The following is a 27,910-nucleotide window of genomic DNA, read 5'->3' as shown; positions in this document are numbered from 1 at the left end:
AGAACCGAAAGACATGACTTCACTGTGGCGTGGAGATCAGAAGGTCATGTGAGGCGGTGTGCGTCTGGTTTCTGTAAATGAGTGCTGCTTCAACAAACATTTTATTCTTTTGATATGATTTTAGAATTATTTTCCTCCTGTTTTACAACGTTACGCTGTGGCAATGATTATTTGCTTCAAGCTAAAAATGATTTTATCTAGAGTTTTATCATTATCAGAGTTGGATCTCTCAGCTGATCTTATACGGTGTGACTTTATGAACTATTCAAAAAGCTTAGACTTTGCTTCAATGACATCGGACACTTGAGTCATTATGTGCCTATCCTCTGGATTTTCTCATTTAATCTTCTAAAAGAGGACAAAGAAATACTTTAATGTGGCATATTTACAAAAATAATAAAGCAAAATATAATCTGACTATTTGGTGACAACGTTTCATAAATGTCATAAAAAGGAGAATCTAGTGTTCCAGCATCACTGACTGCTTCAAAGTGAAAGGTAAAATATATGATCAATTTTTTTGCTGAATTTGTCCAAAGAGTTAAAAACTAAACAATTCAGTCAGTTTGAAATGATCTTAAACAGCAGACAGTCAGAAAATTTATTATATTAAGATTATCCAGATTAGCCTTTTTTTCTTTACTGAATTTTACTTGAATTCAGTGTCTAAACTAACTGATCACTTTTATTGATCAGCCAGTTGAATGCAAAATGACTGAATGATTATAGGATGCTTCCATATGCGTTTCCGGTCAGTCTCCTGCCTTGCCAGCAGAGCTTGCAGGGAGGACACTGGTTTGCTGGTTTGGTGGATAACAGGGTTTTTGTTTTTTTTTTACCTGGCCTCGATTTCTCTTATATATCTCCTCAGTCGGGTGGGCAAGGCTTGGGGTCAGTATCAGATGTTTTGACATTTGATACTATTACTTTTGTCAGAGCCAGTGCATCCCTTACCACAGCAACATGCATGAATCCCCTGATGAGAAAGTCATGACCGCTATTCTGCGCACTGAAAAATAATGCAACAGGTTCTTAAAGAGATTCAATATGTGATTGTGTTGTTCCCATGCAGAAACAAACCTGAACTCTGAGGAAACAATAGGTTTTACTCATGACTTCCTTTTCTTTTTGAGAGAGGAAGCAGTGCAACAATGACATTGGAGGTGCAACTCAACTTGTGTGTAAAATAAAACCCTTTCAGCTTGCAGTTGCAAATTGTTAAGTTTAAACCCTTAACATCTTAACATAATTATCATTAAATAAGAAGGAGGCCAGACGAGGCGTTCTTCAACTTGCAAGGGAGTTCACCCGGTCAGTCGCTACAACCCAGCAAACTCGACCTTCAAAATTCTTTTGCATAAGTTTCAGATCTACCCGTTCAAGCCATGCAGACCAGGTACTGATGACAAAATAGTATGTTTAGAGCCCTTCTGCACAAGCCAACATCACTGGACAAGTGAAGAGCAGTACATCTTGTTCAGTGTAACTAATGATTGTCTTGGTATTTATGTGGAAAAAAAAAAAAAAACTTAAAAAGAATTAATCAATATGGTCTTTAATTTTCCATGTACAAGGTTCTTACAGTCAATTAAAAAGCCATACAAATAAGCAAGACCAGAAACTGAATGTGTTTTTTACTCATCAGCTAGTTTAGTTTATGCTAAAAATCTCTTAATCACACAAATTTCACAGATGCTAACTTTAAACATCTTTATCATGATCTAAACAAACCCTCTATGCTCAGTTCTGACCCAGATTTAGCTTGTTTTAACACTGTTTAGCTGCTATATACAGGCATCTAATGGTGTAGTGATTTCCTCCGTAAGGTAAGATGACAAGAGGTCAGATTCAGGTCTTAACCTAGCATGGCAGATCCGCTGCCTTTTGCTTTTACTTCGAGCTTTTTGTGGCGTTTGCATTTTCTCTCACTCCTGGCAACATTTGCACCAACGTTTTCTTCCGCTTCAGGCTGCATATTTGCTTGCTTCACATCAAAAGCCACTTTGTTCTTCTCACCCAGCAGCCCACTGTAATCCCCCAGTCCCCCCACTGTGTCCCAGTTCCATACCATAGGCTGATATAAGTATACACTAAATTCAAATGCTATTGCTAACATTGGGTTGCTACTGAATAGTTAAGAAGTCACAGTCACAGAATGCTGATGCTTCCATAACCTGTTAATAAATCACATCCTGGACCAGTAACATGAAATGAGAAGTTAAGCCTAGCGAGGTATTTCAGGAACAACAGCTGGATTGATGCATGTTTAAGTTTGTCCAAAACACAATGGCTAATTAATGATATTGTCTGTGAAGGTGTAAATAAGTTGCTGTTTGCTGTGATGTTTGCCATATCAGCTTCAAAAAGGTGATAATGGGTCAATGTTGTCTTCACAGATTCCTTTTTTTTTTGTTGTTTTTGACAAAGCAGCCAAAACATCTAGTATAGTATTTTTACACTATTAGGATAATGAATTATATCTAGTCTCTGTATTCTTTTGTTTATTTATGATTTCAAACATTTTCATATTTATTTTGTTGAGCTGAATGGGGTTGTTTTGGTTTTTTTTGCTTCATTTCTGTCATATTTCAATCCTATGTCAGTGAAAGCATCATAGCGGTCCACAAGCAAGTGCTTTCTCTCATACGAACATGAAATATTTGTCTTTTTGCCTACATGGAATTATCCATGTAAGGAACTTTTCTCATTTTTTCTCTTTCCCTGAGCTGTTAGTATGGGTTACTTTGAGAGTATTTGCTGACATTGATGAGGCCAGCCTGCCACAGCCTGTCACCCTGGGGCCTCGTATCAGACTGGACGCTGGCCTGAGCTGGCTTTGGTGTCGCCCAATAAAATCAATAGGTCTGGGGCAAGGGCTTGTAGGATAGGGGCAGGGGGATTAAAACAAAACCAGCTACCCCAACCCATACATTAAGTATTTAGTTACAAATAGTGTGTGTTTTTGGTGTGAACTGGGGTAAATGGGCTCATATTAGTAGGGAGAGGCTGTTGGGAGTGTTTGGTGTGTTAACAATTGGCAACAAAGTTAAGTACCAGCTCAGCATTTCATCCAGCAGTTGACCCATTCAGTCGGTGACATTGAGTCTCGTGTAATTTTAGCAGTAACCATGGCAACAAATAAGAAATCCATTGTCTGATACATAAAACACAGTACACGGCCGTGAGCCAATAAATTAAAATCCAATCATTTTTGTCCTGATTGACCAAGCGCATGCCAGCCCTCTCACTTCATATCATATTAAGCGGGAATAAAGAAGCAGCGCGGCTTGTAAAACACAGCGCTGAAGGAGCGTGTCCTCATATTAAAGCCAGATTAGAGCATACAGGACGAGCCGCCGTGTGCAGCTGTCACTGGGATTTCATCTAAATAGTTAAACATGCACACGTTTGTTCATCAGAAGTGAGCCTGAAAATTCCCAGCACTGTGAGAGAAAACTGCAAACTTGTGTCATTTTTATCTCTCAGCACAAAGAGTCAGGTTTGACAGTTTGCTGGCCTTTTTATGCCAAAGATAATCAAAGTGAGAACAGTTTGAGTGTTGCAAGCCGGAGGGAAAGCAGATCCTCTTTGCATCAAAAGTAAAAGGACGTCCAGATGCTAAACTGGTGCACAGAATGAAGTGTTCAAAGAATAGATTCTGTATGAGAAATGTTATGGAAATGTGCTTTCAAGGGTGAGTTACATTCAAAAAGAATTTGTGTTTTGATTTCCCTCATTTTGTACACAACATAGAGGATAATTAGATTCCTTTTATGCATTTCGGTTTGAGTTGGGGTTTTTTTATTCCCCCACCGGCACTGTGGGAGACGTGTTTGTGATGCACCATTTTGCTGTGAAATGATGATACCAGTTTTTACCTTGAAGAGTTTTTCACCACTAACAGCTCTATGAGGCAGGACTCTGGTATTCTGGTGTCTCTAAAACTGCAGTTCAGCTGATTCAGAGGCACTGCAGTGCTGTGCAAAAGATAGTGACTATTGACGAATTAAGGGAAACCTTTTTTTTTTTACTAATTATCTGCAACAGCTCACCTGATGTGTCGGTATCAGCTGTGAACACGCATGTAAAAGAGTTATGTCATCATACATGACTTTTTTTTCAGTTGAACTTCGCATGAAGACATGAGTAGCACAAATTGCTGAATGTAAACTAGAATATGACATGGTTGTTGGTGTGAGTATTTACTGGGATTTTCACACACAACCATCAATAGTATTTACAGAGAAGGCCTGAAGAAGAGGAAATATCCAGCGAGCTGCAGTTGTCTGGACCAGAATGTCTGGTTGACCACTGGTTCCAACCAAGATGATGTTCTGCAAGATATGCTTGCAGAACATCATTTCTGAACACACAACACGTCCAACCTTGAAGCAGATGGTCTACAGCAGCAGAAAACCACACCGGGTACCACTCCTGTCAGCTAAAAACATAAAACTGAGGCTATAATTCACACACACTCACCAGAACTGGACAATAGAAGATGGAAAAGTGTTACTGGTCTGATTAATCTAAAATCATTCATTCTTTCATTATCCAAACCGCTTAGTCAGATTAAGGGTCACGGGCAAGCGGCAACCTCCGGCGGTTAAAAGTGAAGCCTATGTGGAAGTGCATAAAACTGCAGTTCCCCCTTCATTTTTTTCTAACTCGCCCATTTAAAAGTAATTTAATCTCGAAGTTCGGCAAATTTAGGGGCGTGTCCTTTTGACTGACAGGTACCAATCTCTGGCTTCAAGTAAGAAGAACGTAGAACAACCGCGGTTTTTAGCCGGTTAATAACGTGACTTAGCTTTAGATCACTTACCTCCATTAGCTGGTTAGCTCCTGTTATCTCCGGGTCAGCTCGGTTAGCTCTTAGCTACAGGCAGCTCGGAGTTCGCTCGATGTCAATCATCCACCATCTCTTTGCCCATATTTGTATTTTCTGGGTGAGATGACGCGCATGACGCTGCCAAGATAGATTAACCGCCCGCCGTGCTTCAATTCAGCTCTTCAGAAACCTATGGGTGACGTCACGGAGGCTCCGTCCATTTCTTTATATACAGTCTATGGTTGTGGGGAAGCTGGAGCCTATCCCAGCAGTCTTTGGGTGAAAAGCAGGGTACACCCTGGACAATTCACCAGTCCATTGCAGGGCCACATATCCACTCATGCTCACTCCTAGGGGCAATTTAGAATGACCAATCAACCTAACATGCATGTCTTTGAGGAAGCTGGAGTACCCGGAGAAAAACCTACACGTACATGTGGAGAACATGCAAACTCCACACAAAAAGGCCACTGACCAAACCTCCCCCCAGCCGAGAATCAAACTAGCGATCTTCTTGTTGTGAAGCCACAGTGCTAACCACTATGCCACCGTGCAGCCTGAATCTAAAGGCATGTTTGGTATTTGTGCTTGTACAGATATCACTTTAAATTTCTGATTCAACTTGTACGTTAATCCCATGTGTCATTTCGCCCATATTACTGAATTGTTCCGAACCTGCTGGCGTGAACTGCTGATCATGCTAAATTTCTGAGAGTTACTGTCTTACACACACACACACACACACACACACGTTTAGCATGATCTGTGGGGAGATCAGCAGTGGAGTGGAGGGTAATTACAGCAATGGAAATGGTTTCTGTGGAGGGAAGTTTAACTATGTGAGCAGACCTGTCATGTGGTGTTATTTTACTTTCACAGCGTACCACTGACCCATCTCTGTATGATATTATTTTGATATGACAGCGCCGGACTCGGTAGGAGAGCTAATAGGCTTTAAATCTGGGTGCAGAGTGAATGTGCAAGGACATGTATGTGCACAGTTTATCACTGATGATTTTATATTTTTCTTATGTAGGTGTATTCATTTTTTTTTTATTAAGTAAATTCAGGAAGCTCCTTGATCTCCACAACCCCCGAGATCTGTTTGGGCTACAGTAGTGCTGCAGGTCCTCAGGGCCCACTGCCCTGCTCACTCCAACACACCTGATTCAGATGAACTTCCTCATGCATGTTAACTAGCCTTTCATTTAATTGCACCAAAGTAGGTGAACAAAGTCATTTTAATTAATAAAAACTCTTGAAGAATCTGTCTTTTTGCAGCTGGAATAGGCAAAGAGGACAGTAACCTGTGCAGTCTTTATATTTGCCTGGAAGCCATTTATATAGGCCTGTTATGGCATTTATAGCATATCGTTTAATAGCAAGTAATTCTTGCCAACAAATTCCATACAGTCTCCTAAATGAAAACAAAGCAAATATTTACACGTTAGGGGATGCTACTGTTCTTCAAAAGTTCAGTAACAAAACAGTTACTATAGGTAGATAATAGGTAAACCCATACTTAGCAGTTTAAACAATAAATAACAGACCAGTTATTGAGAAGGGAAGTGATAAGAGGATGGAGAATCCATTTCTGGATAAGTTAAGGAAAGCCTAGGTTTGATAAACATCGCATTTTTACTTTTCAGACATGGTTCTTTCAGTAAAATCAGTCAAATCTCCATTTATTCTCCAATCAACTTCAGTCAGGTTGTGTTCTGCCTGCGATGTGTGTTGTCAGGACACACCAGCTCGGTGATGCAGCCTAAAAGCTTGTTTTAAATTTAGCCATCAAGCTCGTCTTTGTACATCCTTTATTTTCACTCTCCCACAGTTTTCCTTTTCCTTGTTTTCTTATGTGTTGTGTTTGATGCCAGTTTGACAGGGAGGGGTGAGAGGGGCAACAAGAAGTCTCTCGGCCGGGACAAGGACGGTGCAAGGGCTCGGTATTGAGGAGGAGGAGGTGTGGAGGGGATTAATAAGTGTTTGTAGTATTAAATCAATGTGCCTGGGAGCTGAGGCACCTGATTAGCATGACCCTGTCCTGCACATCAGCACATTCGGGGCTGGGGGAGGCTGATTAAGAGCCAATGCTAATTTCCTCTCAACGCTGTCAATGAAGGAAAGAGTGAGGGAGTAAAGGATGCAGAAAGAGGGAAAGAATAGAAGGTAAAGAGAGAAGCCTTAACAAAGAGGACTTAATGCATTTTGTTTTTGCACATCTACAGTGCCTAAAAAATGAAAACACTTGCTTTTAAGGTGTTAAGAACAGAGAACACCAGCCATTCTGAACTGTATCCTGGTTTGTTTTCTTGCTCCTTTGGGTTGATGTGAATGCCATACCAAACTTTGATCCATCCCAAAGAAGCAAACTCTAGTCCAGCTTTAACTGAAGGTCTCAGTTTGCTTCCATCGAACCAAATGCAGAGCATGGACGACAACAGAAACCAAGAACCCAGGTTGCCCTGCATTAACCAACGGATGACTTCATTTTTTTGGTTTGCGGCTTGTTTTGTCTTCTCCTTCAGTAATTCTTGATGCAGTGCCCCTTCAGATGAGGATAATAATTTATTCAATGGGTTCAGTTCATTTGAGTGCAGTGTGAAAGTAAACTTGAACCAGATAAATTTTGCAACTTAACTGCGTCACCAATCGAGTCGAGCGCACTATTAGATGTGGATACAAATTGAGTATCAGGATTCAGCACTCCTGTTATATAATTATAACTGATAAAACATGATGCTTACACCGTGTTACTGTTTATTTACCAATATTTGATCCAAATCACTACCCTAAGCCATCTGTGAAGATTGCTGGAGCCGATGTCAGTCAAGCTTTAGATGTCATACAAATGGCCTCACATTTGACCGCAGAATACTTTGGTATACAGGAGAGTTCGTGGTCGATTCAATGACAGCAAGGTGTCCACGTTCCGTTGTTGCAAAACAAGCCCAGTTCATTATCCCTCCACCGCCATGCTCTACAGTTGCTATGAGCTGATTTGCTGTTTGTTTTTGTCCTAAGATGCTGCTAAGAACATCTACTTTGGTCTAGTCACCCTAAAAGACATTTTTCCAAACATTTTGTGATTTATTTATTTTTTTTAGCAGAAACCTAAGCTGTGCTGCTGTACTCTTGTTATAGAAAAGCAGCTTTCCCTTGCAGCCCTTCCTAACAAGCTAGTTCCATCTTTTAATCTTCTGTTGTACAAAAAATACTCACTCATGTATTCATAATAGTTTATGTTAAATACCCAGAAATTCAAATAACATTAATTGACATTTTCTATTTTCAATAAAATCTAAATTAAATTCTGACTTTTAACAAACCTGCTCCAGATATTTATATATCGTGGCCATTTGGATGAAGGTGTGAAACCCACCGTGGCGTTTGAGCTGGACGTGCGACTATTGAAACCGAGCCATGAGCCTGCATGGGTGTTGAGTCTCATTAAGTTGTTTGTCAGCCAGCGCAGAGGAGTGCCAGCGCGTGGACACCAGCCTGAGCTGCAGCCGTGCCAATCAATACAGTACACACAGTATCCGCTCCCACCCTGCGACTCTGTAAGCAGGTTGGCACGCATGCTGGCAGGGTGGCAGGACCGGGCGGGGCTCGCGTCATCGCGCAGACGCCAACAGGACGGGCAGCAAGAAGGAGAAAGGGCGAACCCCAGTTTGTGTTACTCAGTGTTTGAGAGAATGAATGACTCACTACTTATTACTGCAACGTTACAGTCCTCTTAGCTTACTTATGCACTGAGGCACATGCACATGTGGGGGATCAGGGAAACCAAACAGCAATAAATTTCAGCATTCCAGTTCAATAAAATGTAAGTTTGAGAGATTTACTCCATCTGGAAAAAGTAAATTAATTAGCCTTGTAGGTAAACAATCAATTTTAGAGTTAGTAAATAGAGAAATGCCAATCATTACGGGATAAATAGCGAACAGTCAGTAAAGAGAAATGAGTTTGAGTCAAACAGAAATGTAGGATTTTTTTTTTTTTCTTTAAGAATTAGTACCGCCTCTATTTATCTACATCATGAACTGGCCTCAGTGGGATTTCAGTGAAAGTACCACCAGCAAATGTACTGGCTTATTTACAACATTATCTCACTTAAGGTTCATTTGTTCCTTTTGGCAGTATAGAACCCAATCACCTGCTCCGTTATTTCTGAAAGTCCCTGGGGTTTTTTTGGCTTTTTTTTTTTTTTTACTTTAGGAACTTCTCACCTTTTAACATCAATGAACAGGAGATGCAGAATTGTCATTTGGCTAATTCGGCCACAAACATTTTGATGTTAATCAATGTGTGTTGTCCATTTCATATACATTTTTAAATAAATACACTAGTACATAGGGGTAAATACGGAGGATATTCCCAGAGGGTTCTGTGGAATGAACCATATGCCATGCGAGGTTAAGATATCAGCTTTACAGCCACCTTGTCCCTCTGGTCACTAACAGTAAAAATCCCCATACATATATTAAAATGTACAGTAGATGTGTGCATATTTATACAACACAAAACCTAACAAGGGGATGTGTTACAGTGTATTACCACTGACAAGCAGTGACTCCAAAACACGTCTGGCTTCAAAAGTCTCCCAAATAATCTAGACAGTTTTCTCAAACGCTGTTATTGTGACATGGTATTGATTAGAGATGCTCTGATCCACTTTTTGGGAGTTCCAATCCGATACTGATATCTGAAAATTGAATATCTGCAGATAGCTATATTTGCCAATACCAAATTTAGTTTATGTAAACATTATTGTGACCATGGTTTATACTAGTGTTATAACTGTGTAAGGTTTCATTAGGTTGTAATAAATTACCCATCCTTTCTTAAGTTACCTCCCCAATACAAAAATAACATATGCTCTAACAATTTCAACAAGTTTTATTTTGATTTTACATATTTTAGCCAAATACAACTTTACATGTGCAATTTTGAAACAAAGATCTCGCTTTTAGTTTCGCAAAAAATGTCTTTTTTTTTTCTTTTTTTTTTGTCTTGTCCAGCATTTAAGCAAGCAGACTGATGTTCTGGATGCTGTGTTCTGCTGAGCAAATTTATTTTGCCAAGGGGAACTTTTATAGATGTATTGATCCCCTTGTATTTCTTGATTCTTATTTTATTTTTCTATTTTGCTTTGGATAATAGTTAACTATTATTATTAACTAACTATTAAAGTTTATGCTGCTGGACCTGACCAGAAAGGACAGGAAAGGGGCAGAAAGAGAACAGAAAAGAGAACATAAAAAACAAAAAGAGATCAATGCATACACATATATGCACATACATACCCACCTACATATATATGTATATACACTCGCACATACATTATACATATATACATATATACATACATACATATATATAGATAGATATACATACATACATACATATATATATACACACAAACATACATACATATCCATGCACATACATACAGACATATACATACATACATATGTACACTCACATACCCACCCACACACATAAATATATACACCCACACAAGCCAACTCTAGATTCATGGTCCCTGTGGAGAACAAAACCATTGACAATCAGGAGGACCAGAAACTAGCAAGTTAAATCAAAAAGACAGAAAGAGAGGTACCTGCTGTAAATTTGCTGGATGACTCAGTGACTGTGACACATGCAGAACATTCATGCAGAACATTTAGAGTGGAACGTGTTCAGAGAAGAGTGATCATGCCAATGTGACCCCACCCGCCTAGGGCTAGAGGCAGGCCAGGAGAACCCAGAGACCCGGGTAACCGACAGTCACCCCCAGGCACAGACCCCAACCACCCCACTCCGGAGCCAGCCATGCATCCACCCAGGAAGTGGCGAAGGAGGTGCCCAACCAGAGTCCCCCGCAGTCAGGGGGAACAGGCCCAGGCCGGCAAGGGCCGATCCCGCCGGGCACCGGCCACCCAGGGCAGACAGAGCGCAGGCCCCAGGGCCCCAAGAGCCCGAGAGCAGCCCCCCGCCCCCGCAGGCAGAGGGTACAGCCCACACCGACGGAGGACCAGGATCCCCAGACCGCCACCTAGCGGCAGCCAGGTCGCACCCCAGTGCGCCAGCTGCACTCCCCGGGTACAGGACACCACCCCCCCACCACCAAACCACACACACATATACATGCATACCCTCCCTCCCCCAACACGCACTCCCCTCTCAGCCCCCATCCACACACCCCTCCACAATCCACACACATCTCCCATCACATACACATCCCCACCCCACCTCTACTCACTCACCCATACCAAGTCACACAAACCCCAACTGACCCCGCCCCCACACACGCTCACACCCCGCCACCCCATCCCTCTACTTCTACCCGACCACACATGCCCCACCAAACACCCCTCCACCACCCACAGCCCCCCCACAGACACCCTCACTCCTCCAACACAGGCACACCCCATTACATGCAACCCACCCACCAACATACCCCTCCACACACACACACACACACACATCTACTCATCCGCACACATCCCTATCCCCTCACCCCCCTACCCACCTATATCCCCAACCCTAATCCCCCCCCAGCCACCGCACCATCCATCTGTAACCCCATACACCCACTCCCACACATCCTCACCTCACCGCTCCATGATGTCCCATGTGAGATGCCCCAGCGAGGGCAGAGGACAGGATGGCCCCGATCAGGGCCCCCATAATTACCGCCCACCACTCCCAGCGTTCCCCCCCACCACTCCACAGATGCAGCTGACCCAGCACCCCCCCAGGGCCGGTGACAACCCTCCTACAGCCAGGCCAGCCCAGACTCAGGTCTAATGGATGGCGCTCTTCCCCCACCTGTACCCTCCCCCAGTAAAGCCCCGAGAATAGGGGCATGAGAGGACCCTATCGCCCCTGCCTCCCCCCCGCTTATGACTGATTGTGAAGTATGTATTAGTTGCAATTAAAATTGAGGGAAGTGCCCCGCGGTGTCGGGAGAGGGACCACCTAAGCAGCCCCGCCCACCATACACCGCATGCTCTTCCCCCTAATCATGTGAGTTGTCAGTGTTTTGGTGTTTTGATGTCTAAGTGTAATTAAAACTGGGAGGTGAGCCGAGGCTGGGTGCAGCGATCAAGACCACCTTGATGGCCTTTCTCACCACCCAGCGCCACGTGCACACCTCCCAATACCCTGCCTGTGTGTGATGGGGAGCGGGGAGGAAGAGGGGTCGAGGGATTTAAGTCTGGAGGAAAGCTCACCCTCCTCCAGAAGGCGAGCTGCCAGCAGCACTAGGCATGCCCCCCCTCCCAGGGCCTCCCAAGGACCAGGACAAGCCAGGGGCAGCCATCCCCATAACCAGAGCCCTCGGCGACTCTAACCAGAGAGTCATCACCGACCCAAGAGGGGACCAACTCACCACACGCAGACGGGGGGCATGAGGACAAAGAAGAGGAGATGCGGCAGAAGGGGAATCCCAGACCGATTGTCCACCGCCCCCTCACTCACAGAGGACACCCCCACCTGGGGACATGAAGTCCCCCCTTGTCCACACATCGGCACTTTCACACACATCCGCCACTGTCTCAGCACACACCCACACACACACACACACTTCCCGACACATACAGGTCCACCCAGCCACACATTCAGCCCACCCTCAAAACCATCCTCCTGACCCCCACGTCACATCCAAATCTCCCCCACCCCCATCCATCACATCTACACTTATCCACCAACCCACCACACACATGCACCACCCACTCCCCCATACATACACCCCAGCCCACCCCACGGCGGCACAGCGCCCGTTATGGAGTCAAGCCCGCCAACCCATCACCCGCCAGCGACCTCGCCCCGCCGCCGCGTGGCAACTCCAGCCGCCGGCCCATCCAGGTCCACCGTAGGGCTAGAAACCTAGCAACCCCAGCAGTGGAGCAGTCAAATTCCCCCCCCAGGAGCCCACCACAGACCCACTGCCTCCAGAGACCCCCAACCGGCCACCAACCCCGAGCGCATTAAGGTCACATTCTCCCCCCATACTAAGTGATGGAGCTGATCACAGGGGACCAGAGGGAATGAAGTTCAGCCGACTGATCCCTTGAGGAGGCAGACATCATTTCGAAAAAATATCAAATTTTAACATTCGAGGCATTTATTTCTTTTAAAACACATCCGAAGCATGTCATCAAACACATCTCCACTGGCTTAACTAGTGTGGTATTGGGTATCGGGTATCAGTATCAGTATCGGTAAAGGGTTTTGGGTGTAGTATCAGAACACTTTTATTAATACCAAGTACAAGTACAGACACAGTATTGAGCCGATACTGGTATTGGTAACGGTGCATCCCTATGATAGATTCAATCACCTTCATCTATGTACTATTGAATTTCTGAAAATAACTTAATAGTGACTATCATCTTTCAATGAAAAACAAAACAATGCAGCAAACTTCATGCACTGTAATTCTTGATAAGGCAAAGGCTTGATCAAGTCCTTAACAAGTTATCTGCAACACTTCAACTTTTTAAAAATATTTCTTGCCATATAATACAATCAGAAACACAGCAATATGTTAATGTAGAGCTTTAAAAGTTAGATCCGCCGGCATTCAGACCCAGAAACACAGCTAAACACTGTTTCACATGAACATGGCAGGCAAGGGGCAAGAATCCAAAGAGGTCCCAGTGAACTCAGTCCAAATCAAAACAGTGACCTCAGTGCTAATCATGGCAGTCCCAAGAGCATCCTTTCATGTGGGCCTAAGCGAGGCTTTCAGAAACACAAGACGCCACGAAGGTCACCGCTGTCATCAGCTATTAAGACGGAGGTCATAGCTTTCATTTGGACAGGGTACCGTTGTTTCCAGCAGACGGAGATTGACAGTTTTTTTACCACACATTATCACTGCGTCCCAGGACTGCAGACATCCCAGCCACCCTCTGTCAAAATAGTGTCACCCTGGTGGAGATAATGGCCATTCTGCCGGCCTCCTCTGTACACTGTGAAGTTGTAACAGATGTACCGTTAATGACTGTCACAGTTGCTCGAAAAGGTTGATGACGTGATGTTAATGGAAATTCAGTCCGCTTGTAAAAAAATGCACAAACTGTACGCAGAAGTCAGCATTAACCTTCCTTTGTATCAGAGTTACGCTACATTCACCTTGCTCCTTTACTGTCATAAACTCGCACTGCTCTGATGCATCAGAACAGCGAATGTAAAATATTCATATTTTCTCTTAAACTGTTCATTTTTGCTTTTTCTATGCAAAAGATAAAAGTTCTTCTAATACTATATATATATATATATATATACATACAAAATATATACAAAAGTCATGTAATATTTTAATATGTGCAACAGCAGGATGATGAGAGGAAACGGTGGGACATTACTATCCACGCTCCCCCATTCGTAGCAGATCAGTCCCAGACTTTCATTCAGCCTGTCAGTCTCCGTTTCTGCCTCCTCCCCCAGGGATGTTGCTACGCCTAAACATCCCTCCAGGCAGGAACCAAAACTTTGCCAGTGACGATCCTAAAAAGACAGCAGGTGAAGACACATAACCTTAAGAACGTGGTGAAGAGGTTCTGATTGTAAATAGTGGCCCTCGCTGCCTTGGGGATAGTTACTGCCCTGTCGTCCCACAACAGTTTCCATCCGCTGCCTGTGCTGCAGGCGCAAAGCTGCTCCGAGACACAGCTTTTTGGGCTTCAAACAATAAGTGAGCACTGACACACTCTGTATTATGGAGGAGAACAGAGTGCATCTTGGCATGAAAAGTCTACAGGGACTTCAGCCTTTCCTTTGGAGGCAGAGTGTGGTCAGCCAAACCCAGGGACATGTTGGCGCAGCAAACTGCAGCACGATCCCAGTGAAGGTACGCTGCACACTGGGAGGTCACTGTGAAGGTCAGCGCACACGCTGCTACACATAGATTTTAATGCAGGGAGTTCTTAGGATTGGAGAAGCACTGGAGGCCAGCTGAAGATCAAAGATATGCAAATGAGCTGGATCTTTCTGTCTTAGAAAGCTACAGCATCGCATTGCTTTCATTACTTTAAACATTTCTAAAAAATCTCAAGGCAATGGGGCCGTCACTTTGTGCATGAGTGCATTTACTTTTTCTGTTCATTCTGAACAAAGCAAGGCTGTTCTGAGCTGACGAACATGAAGCGAGGAATTCGTGCAACATCGAAGGATGTTCTTGTCTAGAGTAAACGGCGTTACGACGAGTTCTGCATGCACACATCCTACAGGAGCACGTTTCACTGAAAGCCACCAGACCTTCTGCTGATTTCTGCACCAGACAGGCTGTATGTGCAAAAGCTGCAACTGCTCCAGGATCTGCATAACAAGATCATCAATAAGCTTTCATTTCACACATCAATTATTTTATTGCAGCCGACTGGGCGAGACAAGAGGAAGGCAGGTTGCAGACTGAATAATAAGCTTTATATCTGGATGCATTGTGATGGGCCAGCTTTGACCATTGTCTGCTGGAACCTTCCCTACCCACACACATCCACACACCTATGTACCGCCACCAGTCCTCAACACACACCCCTCCACACACACACATCCCATCCACACTATCAAACATCCCCATTGCTTTATATCTGGATGCATTGTGATGGGCCAGCTTTGACCATTGTCTGCTGGAACCTTTTCCAGACTTGTCACTCCATCAGCATAAAACAGGACTTCTGAGAATAGATAGAAAGAGTAAATTATGAGATGATGATGACACAAATAAGGAGAGCCTTCCTCATTCCTTTCTGTTTTTAAGCTTGTCTGCAACTAAACTTTTTTTCTTCAACTTTTGTGTCACCTTGAGATGTTTTTCAATTAAACAACACCATGTCAACAATCAATAAATGTGGCTGACCCATTATCCCTCTTTCGTCCTGCCCAATGAAGCTGATGGATGAAAAAGAGCCCATGTGGCCTCTCCCATGTACTCTGCTCTTAATGTCCATGTCAATACTTTTGGGAACGGGATGGAAGTAGGAGGGGCAGAGAAGTTGAAGATTGAGAGGGTTTGGTGCAGGACACAGGAGCAGGGTCAACTCTTAGGACAATTTAATATTTAATCATCCTCCCTGGTAATCCTAAACTCCACAATCCCCGCTGGACAAGCAGAGACAAGGAGAAAAGGAAGGGAGGAGGACAAGATGACACTTTACCTTTCAAACTGTGTTGTGCATTGACTGAGTGCGAATTAAGTGTGAGAAAAACAAGACGGAGATAAAACTAGTCTGGGGGTGTTCAACGTGTGAGATGACAGTGTGCATTAGACAGATGCAGAAAAATGAGAGGTGGCGAATAACAGCAGTAAAGTCTTCCTCATATTGGCGCTCAGTGGATAGATTGTTTCAATCGAGATTAAAGGAACACATGAGCATATCATGATGTTAAATAATAGCATGATAAATATAATAAGGACAAAAAAAGACATTCTTGCCTCTGGCCTTTGTTTTAATGACTGAATAAAAACGTGAGGAGGAAGAAGAGGGACAGAGTATGTGGTGGCCTTTTTTTTTAATTGTCCAAACGTTTTATTGGAGTACTAGAAAAAAAAACATCATAAAAAATGTTGACGGGGGTTTTTAAGAAACTTTTAATAGTGGCACTGTCAGTTAGCCGTTTGTCATATGATTAATATGAAGAGGCATGAGACTGCTTTATAATCCAACAAGGAGTATGACTCTTTATTTCGATGTACTTTCCAACCAATATCACATTCCACACAGATACAGCAGGCTTTTATACTCTCTTGCTGTCAACCTTAAGAGAATCAGCCCATTAAGGTGGGGCTACAATTACCAACCACAAAATACTAACACCTATTTAAAAGCATTAAACACAACAAAGCATAAATATTTACATATACACATCTCTTTTTATATATACCCATCAGTCAGTGACTATCAAACCTTTTTACATACATAAAACTATTTAATCTTTAAACTACATCCCCCTCCTCGTTAATATGGTCCATTCCTGCAGCTCTTAAGCAGGTAGTTGAGCCTACTTCCCTCTTTTAGCTCCTGCGCTTCTCCAAGACCACAAGAGGTAAGTAGTAATCTTAGTTGTTAAGAAAATAAAACAAATGTATAGGAAGTTTTCTAATCAAGCAATGCTAATTAAAACTCTCTTCACAGAGGAAGGATGGCCAGTCCCCCTCCACAAACACCTATCAACATTTGATTTTAAACATTTTCAATAAACAATTGATCAGTGTGCTTACTCATTGTCATCACATACCTTTTGCATCAACTATAAAGCAGTACTTGGTGATGGAGTCACACATGTCCATCACAGGCACTGACTATAAAGGCCTTCTTCTAGCTGTAGAGACCGAACATATAGTTAACGCATGCTTCCAAAAACCACTAAAAGCCCTGGGCTTGTTTCTATGTTCTTTACTAAATCTCTTCAGTGTTACAGGAAAGAGAGAAAAATAGATATACAAAAAAAAATAAAGGTACTCCTTATGAGTAAATACACTTCAACATGGTCAAAGAGTAGTGTGCTCTCTGGGCTCCACAGCAAGAATTAATAGAAAAGAGAAACTTAAGCTTCATGGATGGCTTGTTAAACCAGAACCAATCAAAAGCGGCGATCCAAGCAGCCTTAATTGTCTTCAATTAAGCTTGTTAAAACTTTCTCATAATTAAACAATTGAATATTTTAGCAACAATATTAACTAAATGGCTCTAACAAAACTAAAATGATGAATGTATCCGATGAGGCAGAGATGGAAGAGGGGATGTAACAGTGACATCTCAGAGCAAATGTGGATGAAGGACATGTGTCCCAATGGAAAAGTACAAATTCAACCTCTTGGAAAGCATTTGGCTGGAAGACTCTCTGTAGACTGTTATAATCACAACTCCAAAATCCCACATGCAAACTAGGAGGTAGGATACAGAAATTAATGTTTTCATTTCAACTTGAAAGGACAAACAGGGGTGACTAATAACAGACCATGAAGCCAAGAGGCATAGATACACAGAAAGCATAAGACACAGATGTAATGGATAAGCTAACTAAGTCAAGGAGAACTTAAAGTAAAAAGAAAGCTAGATGGAAAACACAAGGAAAACTACAAAATAAAACAGGAAACCACAACTGAAACAATAAAAAAAAAATAAAAACCTTTACACCATGACATTGTCATCATTTTCATATATTTTGTGCCTGTCTGAAGATAATAAAAAAAACTTTCTGCTTACTCAAATATCTACAACTAATATATAAACAGTAGAAATGGTGTTTCAGTGGAAGGGACCGTTGTGGGGGTCTTACACTCAGAATATGAAAATATGTGTAAAATACGTGTTATGGGTTTTCAGCATCACAGCAAGGAGAGAAACGACAAAGAACTGAAACCAGGAGGTCTGACTGGACAAAATGTTCTTGGAACTTTGTGTTATAAAAAGAATAACTTTTTTCGGCTTCAAAATTTAAAAGAAAAAACTTTAAGAGGTGGGGTATAGATACGGCACCAAAGTGTTTGTATTAAGTTTTTTTTCCCTTTGTTTTGGTTGATTTCTTCTTTATTATGGAATTATTTATTTCATTTGTTTGGTAATTCTTGTTTCAGGGACTGCAGGTGGAAACTAGCTAAGGCTGAAAATCTGGTGTAAAGCATCTTTCCCTAATGTTTTTACACATGGTCCCTGACAAATAAACTTTTATCAAATAAAAAAAAAAGTTTGACCCCACCCATGTTTACTTCTCATAGGACCTGGATTCTTCCCTGGTCTATTTCATTGCAACGTAAGAATAAACCAGAAAAAGGGAATCGCCAAGGCAACCTTTGAAAAATAAGGAGAAGGAGAAACTGCATTGTTACAACAAGCAGCAGCACGTATGTCAAACGACAATCAAAAATATCCAGCCAAAGAGAGTTAAGTATGACAGACTAAACTCAACAAGTTCTCCATTTGCTCTTCTTGTAAATGGTGAAAGCCAAACGCAGACCGTGCCTCCAGCGAGCTGTGGCCGCCGTTGGGCGAAGCAACTGCTAACCGCCGCCTGTCAGTTTGCCTGTGGGCTCAGGGTGACTTTCCCACCGACCCGTCCGCCCGCCTTAAGGTGCAAGTGATAAACAGATCCAGGAGAGAGAGCAAGGTGGGAGGAGGGCAGTGATGAATGGCAGCATGTAGGCAGGCAGATGGGCCGCCGGGACCCCCGGCTGGTCCCCGCGGAGGTGCAGGCAGCCAAGTTCAGCAGAGAGCCACCCAACCTGACATCAGCACTTTGGGGAGAAACTGGAAAAACTGCTGAGTTGGCAGCCGCATGGGGAGATGAGGTGAAGTGGTGAAAATTTAACCAGCCTGATGAAAGTTTTAAGTGTGCATGTTAAAGAGGAGAGGGGTGGGGGAGGGGCAGGTGTGTGGAGGTGAAGACTCCCTCATTGTTCCTGCTGCATAACTCAAACAACAGGCTTTTTTTTAACACACTTCGACATGACTCTGATTTCACCTGACACCTCGGGGTGCAGTGCAACCCTTTCCTGACTCTGACTTGACCTCCAAGTAACATCATACCCCACTTCCAGTCTCCGCTTCTTGATAATTGGCTGTGAGAATCCTGTTTTGTTTCAAGGACATTGGTGGCATCCGTCTGCACCGCAGCCTGGCTGATGTGCATGCCAGAGCCTTGAAGCGCTGCTCTTTACTGCATTTCACATGAAGCTGCACAAAGCAACCGGCTACCTCTGCTGAAAGTGTTCAGAACGAGGAGGAGGTAGACCCAAACAGTGTGATTACGTAAGCCATGGTAGCAGGCTCGCTGTGGGGATGCACACTCACTGGACAGTGTTGATGGAGTCTTTCACAGGCCTTATGGGGTGTTGATTAGGATATGCTCACCCACAAGGACCAGATGCTGAAATGGATCCTGATGTGCTTTTTTTTTTTTTTGGCTATTGTTTGTCGTTCTCTCTTATTTCCACTCTTTTTTTGCTTGCCTTTGCGTGTCCTGTCTGTGTGTACACCGAATCGTATCCCGTCACCTCTTTCCCTCCTTTTTGTGCATCCCTCATGCCTCCTCTGACTTCCAGGTGCGGTACGAGCCTCCAGCATCTTCCCCATCCTCAGCGTCATCCTGCTCTTCATGGGAGGCCTGTGTATAGCTGCCAGTGAGTTCTACAAGTCACGTCACAACATCATCCTCAGCGCAGGGATCTTCTTTGTGTCTGCAGGTGAGTCAAACACCAATAAAATGAGACAGCGGGAAAGAAGTTTATGAGGAAACTTGATTTTAAAGATGCGTTCTTGATGTAGATTACGTTATTTTTACCAACTGGCCACTGATTTGACTTATTAGTATATTAAGCTGCCTTACAATCACTTTTTTATGAGTGGTAATTTAATCAAATGATCAGCAATGTTTTTATTTTAACCATTTCTTTCATAGACCAGTAATTATACATTTGATTTCAATGCTTTTATTTCCTTGTCAGTGCCATTGCCCCTGTTTCTACAAAGACAACGCCGTTGATGTCTTTCTACCAAATTTCCTTGGCCGTTGTTGGTCTTTTGCACCGCAGCTACCATAAAGCCACTTCTTTTGTTCGTTTTGTCTCTTCGCTTGATCCAGTTACGAGGCTAAAAGTCACCCATTGGGACTTATCTCTAAAAATATGGTGTCCCTGACACACTTTCCCCATGAACCGTCTTTCAAAATATGCTATGTCAAAAAATTTCTCTGCATGTGACTAGCAAGTCAGAGTGTATATGCAGGCTTGTGTACAATGTGTACACAGCTCGAGTGTGGGTTACTTTATGCCAAGTCCCAAATGATCTGCATCAAGACATGAAGCGGCCCTGTTTTCTTGCTGCAAGGGCAAAGATTAAGTCTTGTGTCATGTTGGATGGAGAGTTGTACAGGATTAGTACGCTTGGTACAATGTACCAACTCAAACATACTTGGTGTGCTGCTGCAGTAATCTAGAGAATAACTGTGAAATTATCTCAGCTGATGACTTGTGTCTTCTCTCTTTGTCCTTCTCCAACTATCTTCTTTCCACATGGATCCGTTGCCTACAACTGTCCCCACTCCTTTGTATGACACAACCTTGTACCCTGCAACCCATCAGGTCTGAGCAACATTATCGGGATCATCGTGTACATATCAGCCAACGCGGGGGACCCTTCCAAAAGCGACTCGAAGAAGAACAGCTACTCATATGGCTGGTCCTTCTACTTTGGTGCCCTCTCCTTTATCATGGCTGAGATGGTGGGCGTCTTGGCCGTGCACATGTTCATTGACCGCCATCGACAGCTGCGAATAGGGGCACGAGCAGCTGACTACCTCCAAGGCTCAGCCATAACGCGGATCCCCAGCTACCGCTACCGCTACAGGCGCCGTTCGCGCTCCTCTTCCCGCTCCACAGACCCCTCACATTCCCGCGACACCTCGCCAGTGGGCCTAAAGGCCTTCAGTGCGCTGCCATCCACAGAGATCTCCATGTACACACTCCCCCGGGACACCCTAAAGTCCTCCGGTACACCCACCGCCACCTACAATTCTGAGAGGGACCACAACTTCCTCCAAGTCCACAATTGCATCCCAAAGGACCTGAAAGACTCGAGCCACACCAACACAGCAAACCGCCGCACCACACCAGTATGAGGGAGCTGACACAGGCCTGGCTAGCCCCGCAGAGATCAGGAGACACAGGAACCCCTGCAGGTGCGGCCCACCCAGGAGAACGCTGGATTTCCATGTTTATAGACATTTGCTCTTTTTGTTCGACTGCATGACTTTTCCATTAACATTGTTGAGAATTTCAACAAGTCTGCTGAGTTCCTGGACTGAATGGCAGAGGAGTGAGAATGGGTCAGGATGTCCCAAGAGAATGACATCTGCCATTTTGCTTTTGCGCAGAGTTTCTTTATGAGGTTCAGGGCACTGAAAGGGGGTTGGGAGGGGTTGGGCATTTCTGAGATTTTAAAGAAAACAAAAACAGCTCCATGACTTCATTGCCCTTTGGTTTGACAGTTTTGCCTCATAAGTTTGGTTGGAGCAACAGGTCAAGCTCCCCCTCAGCCAGCCCACCGCCCAGATAAACACCTCCTTTATTTATTGATTCATTTGTTAATTTTTTTGCATTAAAACTGTGAATTGTTAACAAAGGTACTAAACATATATATATACATATATATATATATATATATATATATATATATACATACATATATATATATATATATATATATATACATACATATATACATATATATATATATACATATATATATATATATATATATATATATATATATATATATACATATATACATATATATATATACATATATATATATATATATATATATATATATATACATATATACATATATATATATACATATATATATATATATATATACATATATATATATATATATATATACATATATATATACATATATATATACATATATATATATACATATATATATACATATATATATATACATATATATATACATATATATATATACATATATATATATATATATATATATATATATATATATATATATATATCTTTTTTAAATAAATGATTACGTTAATAATCAAGAGATAACAGACTTTACTGAAGCAAAAAAAAAAAAACGAAAAAAGTTACTAAACCAAGTGCTGTTGAAACATTAGAAAAGACTCTTAGTTTCTGTTCACTTGAAGGTCAAGAACAAGAGAAGGTCCTGGAGGTAGCAGCAGCACAGCATCTGAAGCCACCAGACGCAAACAGAAGACAGTAGAATAATATCTATTCTTTTAATAGAACCTTCTCGTCTTTTTCTCAGCCTCTGTTCTCTTTCTTTTTTGGGGGGAGAGTTGTAACAGGAGAGTCGCGCCACTCAACAGAAAGAGCCAAGCAAAGACTCCAAACATGACTTCTGCAAAATAAAAAGGAAGGAGCAGAGGGGAAGGAAAAGAAGAGGATGCCAGACATAAAAACAAAACAAAAACAAGTTAAAAATGAAATAGAACAATAAAAGCTAAGTGACTCACAATTTCAGAAATTAAATGCATGCTATAAAATTACAGCAAATCTGCTCTTGAGAATCTTAAGTTTTAAAGGTTAATTATTATTATTATAAGGGGAAACAAGCAAAGGCGCTAAAGTTTAAAGTATTAATGTTTTCATGTGTGTTTTTCTGATGGTTTTTTTCCCCTCTTTTTTTATTTAGCTCATTTTATTTCATTACATTTGTGAGACAAACCAAACAATCTGCATTGAACAAAAGTACTTTTTTAAACTGTTTGGTTGATTTCTTTATGAATATATAAATATATGTCTGTATGCGTTTCAATTTGTTTTTAAAACTCACACAGCCTTAGCCATTTATTTGTTTTCTTTTGATTTTTAATGTGTTGTTCAAATTGAAAATGAAATCTTTAAAAGGTGCCAAAACCGAATGATCCTATACTTGGATGCATCAAGTCCTGATGAATAAAATACAAACCCTAGGGGGAACAAATCACCATGTTCCACTGCTTGTTTCTTGTTTCTTAACCCAATACCTTCCTGTTTGTCAGTTTTCAGTGCTGACACTTATTTGTCTGTCACATCTTTATATCTGCAAGGTCCTTCTTCCTTTGGATGGAAAAAAATGACAAAAACCAGAGGTCAGGCATTGTTATAATTCTCCGTTGTTTGGAGCATATAACTTCTAAGTCGAAAAACAATTATTATTATCCTATATGGTGCTTGATGCTGCATTGATTCTGCAGTTCACGAGTAAATATTCACAAAAATAAAAGCAATCTTAGCTGAAAAACTTGGCTATAACAGACTGAATATCATGGATATCAAGCAAAGGTGAGTGGTGGCGTAAAATGAGACATGCAGTCAGAGACGTAACTGTAAACCATGCAAACTGGACTCATAACGTGTCTGGAACAGTCGTTGCTGCATCTGTCTTGCACATGACAGTGCTCATTTTACGTGTCTTTACAGCTGTTTTCTGCTGCATTCTGGTTAGTTTACACCACATCTCGGTCTTTTCACTGACTGCTTTTGGTTATTTTTTCATTTCTGTGGAGGTCCTTATACATCTTTCCTTGGTTTATAGTACTAATCAAAAGTTTGGACACACTTTCCCAATAAATGTGTAGGAGTAGGGTGTGTCCAGACTCTTGACTGGTTTTGATTTTTGTTTTTGAGACCACTCAGTCTCTTTAGGTTCATGTAGTGCATCATTTTGGTCATTGCCCTCTTTACAGTGATTCTATATTCTTTTAAAATTGTCCAATTTTTATCAATTTGTGTCCTGCTGTAGTCATTATGTCTTCTTAATGACGTTCTAATTTTCTTCCTTGTCCAATTTAGGCGGTGCTGCATCTCTTTGTGGGATTTATAAAAACAGCTGGAACAGCTGCCTTCTGATTCCTGGGATTCCTGGACCTTTATCAGACAGATCTACTTCCTGTTTACGGTATCCCAGTAACACCATTTTACATTGTTTGTGTGTAAAAAAATCCAGCTAGTGATTACCGGTTAACACATTTAATGTTTTCTGGTCAGTTCGGTCACAATGGAGAAAAACTTCTACTTCATCATAAGAGTTTTGCTTGTAATCCTTGAAACCAGGTTTAATAATTATGACATATTTTTTCACTGTCATGAGATGATCAGCATTTTTTCATTAATTTTTCTATTTTATGAAAGGCATGTGCTTCCAAACAGCATGCAGTCAAAAACCTACAAAGATATGTTACGATCTGTCTGGTTTTATTCCAGACAAAGCCTGGTGAGAAGAAAGGCTGTTACAAATCTGAAGAAAAGCTTCTTTTTCACACTCTGGGTTGCAACACAAAATATTGGCTATTTGGCATGTTCAAAAATTATTGGCATCTACCCTCATACACCCATAAAAATAAAAAGCTGAGCTGTCAGACATAAAAACTTGTGTGCTCTGCTGAAATCACGGCCTCAGCCTGCTGTTGTAAAATGGTGATAACACACTGTAATTGACCACAGGGAGCTGTAATCCAGAAATATCAGTACTGGCCATCAAATATCTGAGTTTACTGCATGTGCCAAATGAAAACAACACTGCCTCTGTTGAACAGAAAGCAGCTTTTACCATAAACTCAGACATCCATGCGCACAGATACAGGAAGCATTTTTCTGTCTCTCCTGCTCCGTGAAAAGCTTCTGAGTAGCAGCTTGTAAAACATAAACAGTAGTGCCATCTTTCTCAGACGTGCCACTCCTAAGAAAACACAGGTTTGCAATCACACCAGCTTATTTTCCATCACAGAGGTCTCCCTGCATAGAGAACATCCAACACCTTTCTACTTCACCAGGCTAAAAGCTTCCAGGGACAAACATGCTGGTCCTGGTGGAGTGTGTATGTGTGTGAGAACTGCTGGCATACAGTAAGAGCCGATGCAGAAAGTGAGGTTTGTTCTGCTCAGGAAGCGTTTCAGGTGTTTAACGCGGTCCTGAGGAAATGAGGAGATCTTCTCAGAGGAATATAAAGAGGTTTAAAGTTAATTTAAACTTCTGTCTTCTCTGGATAGAACTTGGTCAAGAAATTGACTCAAGATAACAAAAAAAGCTTCTTTTTGAGAAAGTGCAGAGATCCTGAAGGCCTTCATCTGAGTTCAGACCGTAACAGGCAACTTGAGAGGAAAATATGTTAACGTAGCAGTCCACATGAATAGGCCTTTTTTATGTCACCCTTCTTATTCAGAATTCATAAGCAGAAGTCATTTTGCAAGCCTGGATTACATTAAAGAGAAGCCATGTGTGTGAGTGTGCGTGTGTGTGTGTGTTTGGGGCAAAGCTTAGAGATACTTTCTCAAAAAGCAGACACCTGGCCTCAATGCAGCTCTCCAAATGTGACATTTTTAATGTGTTTTGGACTGAATAAGTCATTTTTTCCGTCTATGCTCTCGGGAATATCCTCCTCATTTTGTTTCTCTGTCTTCTCTGACTTTCACTTTTTAGGGCAATATCTTGTTTCACTTTTCCTTTGAGATTGACCGGCCTGTCGGGAAAAAAAACAATGCCTCCCTCCAGCATCACAGATTGAGGGATGATCAGCGTTCATGACCCTGTTTCTCTTATATGGAGTGAGATTTTCACTTAACAGATATTCTCACATAGGGGGACACATTTTCAATTTAGAATGAACTCACTGATTGTATGTCAGTCTCAAGGTTGCAACTAGAGATTCTGCTCTCGGAAGGCATTCATGAAAACATTACCATCTGAAAGTATCCGATGTACTTGAAAGTAGGGTTTCTAATCATACAGAAGCAACTGAATCAGGTTTCTGGCTAATAGTGGAATTTATCTGCTGAAATAATACCTGCAGATTTTCAGCCCAGCCTCACTGTGTCATAAACACAAACCTACAACTATTGTTTGTACACAGCTTTAATAAAACATTACTTTAAAAGTAATGCATTTCACATTTAGCTAAAAAAAAAAAACCGCGGCCCTGCGATGGACTGGCGAGCTGTCCAGGGTGTACCCTGCCTGTCGCCCAAAGCCAGCTGGGATAGGCTCCAGCTTCCCCGCGACCCTGAATTGGATTAAGCGGTTTAGAAAATGAATGAATGAATGAAAAAAAACGCAGCTTCTTATGAGTCTTTCACTCGTCTTCATGACTGTTTGCAACATGCCGTTTACTGTCATTTCTGTTTAATCGCTGCTATGAGTCATTTATGGGCAAAAATACCATGAATAAGATGAGATTTCATCCATGTTTTGTAGCTGTTTTGTGAAGTAAATGAGACTGTGGATTGAACAGCTGAGGCTAGCTTGTTTGGTTTAATACTTCTTGACTGGATTTCTGTTGGACTTTTTCTACTATGTCCTCCTGACTCATTTTAATTGATAAAATGCCTAAACATATGTACTTGATGGTATTTACTGTCAAGTACATAATTCAGGCGAGGTGCATGGCAAGTGCATGTCCTGTAACTCTGTTGAGGCTAAGTGGGGTTATTGTTAATGACTATATAAACAGATGAAAATGTAATTAGTTGTATCAGATATTATGTGGGTGGATTAATTTACACCTCTATGTTATCAGTTCCAGCCTTGTTTGACCACAGTCAGAAATTAAATGTTAGGACGGTACAAAGGAATAGTGTGCTAAACTCTACAGCGATACTTCAGACATCATCATGTCATTACCATGAAACGGTTTAGGGCTCGTGTGTGTCCTTGGCTGGGATTTGGAGAAGGGCTTCAACAGGTGGCGTTGTACCATGGAGAATGGGCATCTGCATGATGGCATATTGTATTCTGGGTAGTATCAGCCATACTTGCAAATGGGACATCAAATACTAACTATATGTGATTAAACACACATATGGAAAGGATTATTTCCATCCGTCCATCCGATATATTGCACTAATTACCACTCATCCTATCTGGCATTCTGGTTTCATTAGTCCTTACCAGTGAAGTGGAATGCAATTTATTACTTATACTCATGTTGGTACTCTGTATCAGAAAGTACTCAAATATAAGAATTTGTACTCATCTTTAGCGTCTCTAACCACCATATAATATTTAAACCTGTATAGACATGAATAAAGTGGTGTTTATCTAGTTATTCTGTTTGGTAGTTTTAGTGTAAGAATATAAACTCCTGTCTTGTATAGTGTGGCTGTTTGTGACATGTGAAAACTTCTCCTCTGTTGTATTATTTCACTACAGGACGCATTAATTTAAGAAACTTGTTTGGAACAAACCTAAATGAGTACAAAGTTGACCTGCTTGCAAAAAGACTCACTTTTATATTTGTCTCTGTGTAACTTGCAGTTTGGATCGGTGTGAAGCAGCAGGTAACCTCATCTTCACAGAGCTAGTTGTGTCTTGATATCTACTGGTCCATTTCAGAAGAGATTAAAACGTTCTGCTGTTTACTGCATCCATGTTAATGTAATTACAGCTCCTGCTTCATAGAAGTGAAGCTAGGGCTACAAACAGATTAGTGGTTCTAGTTAGCTGCGTATCGCATGCATATCTAACCCTGTAAGTTGTAAGCCTGTAAGTTATGTCAAGAAATAAAAATACAAATAAATTATTTTAGAAAATGATTA

At 41.7% G+C, this 27,910-nt stretch overlaps 1 protein-coding gene across 1 annotated transcript in view; it reads left to right on the top strand.

Annotated features, from left to right (window-relative positions):
* cacng2a (calcium channel, voltage-dependent, gamma subunit 2a) overlaps positions 1-21,463 on the top strand; it is a gene marked incomplete at both ends in the record, with an annotated part of 78,359 nt that extends 56,896 nt beyond the window's left edge. Inside the window, 2 exons of the mRNA XM_079252411.1 lie at positions 19,890-20,030; positions 20,928-21,463. Coding sequence (XP_079108537.1) covers positions 19,890-20,030; positions 20,928-21,463 — 677 coding nt within the window. The remainder of the gene's footprint in view (positions 1-19,889; positions 20,031-20,927) is intronic.
* Between the last annotated feature and the right edge of the window lie 6,447 nt (positions 21,464-27,910).

Source organism: Telmatherina bonti (assembly GCF_933228915.1).
Source record: "Telmatherina bonti genome assembly, chromosome: 14".
In the NCBI taxonomy this organism is placed as follows: Eukaryota; Metazoa; Chordata; class Actinopteri; order Atheriniformes; family Telmatherinidae; genus Telmatherina; species Telmatherina bonti.
Note: the sequence above shows the minus strand (reverse complement) of the source record. Positions and strands in the feature narration are given on the sequence as shown.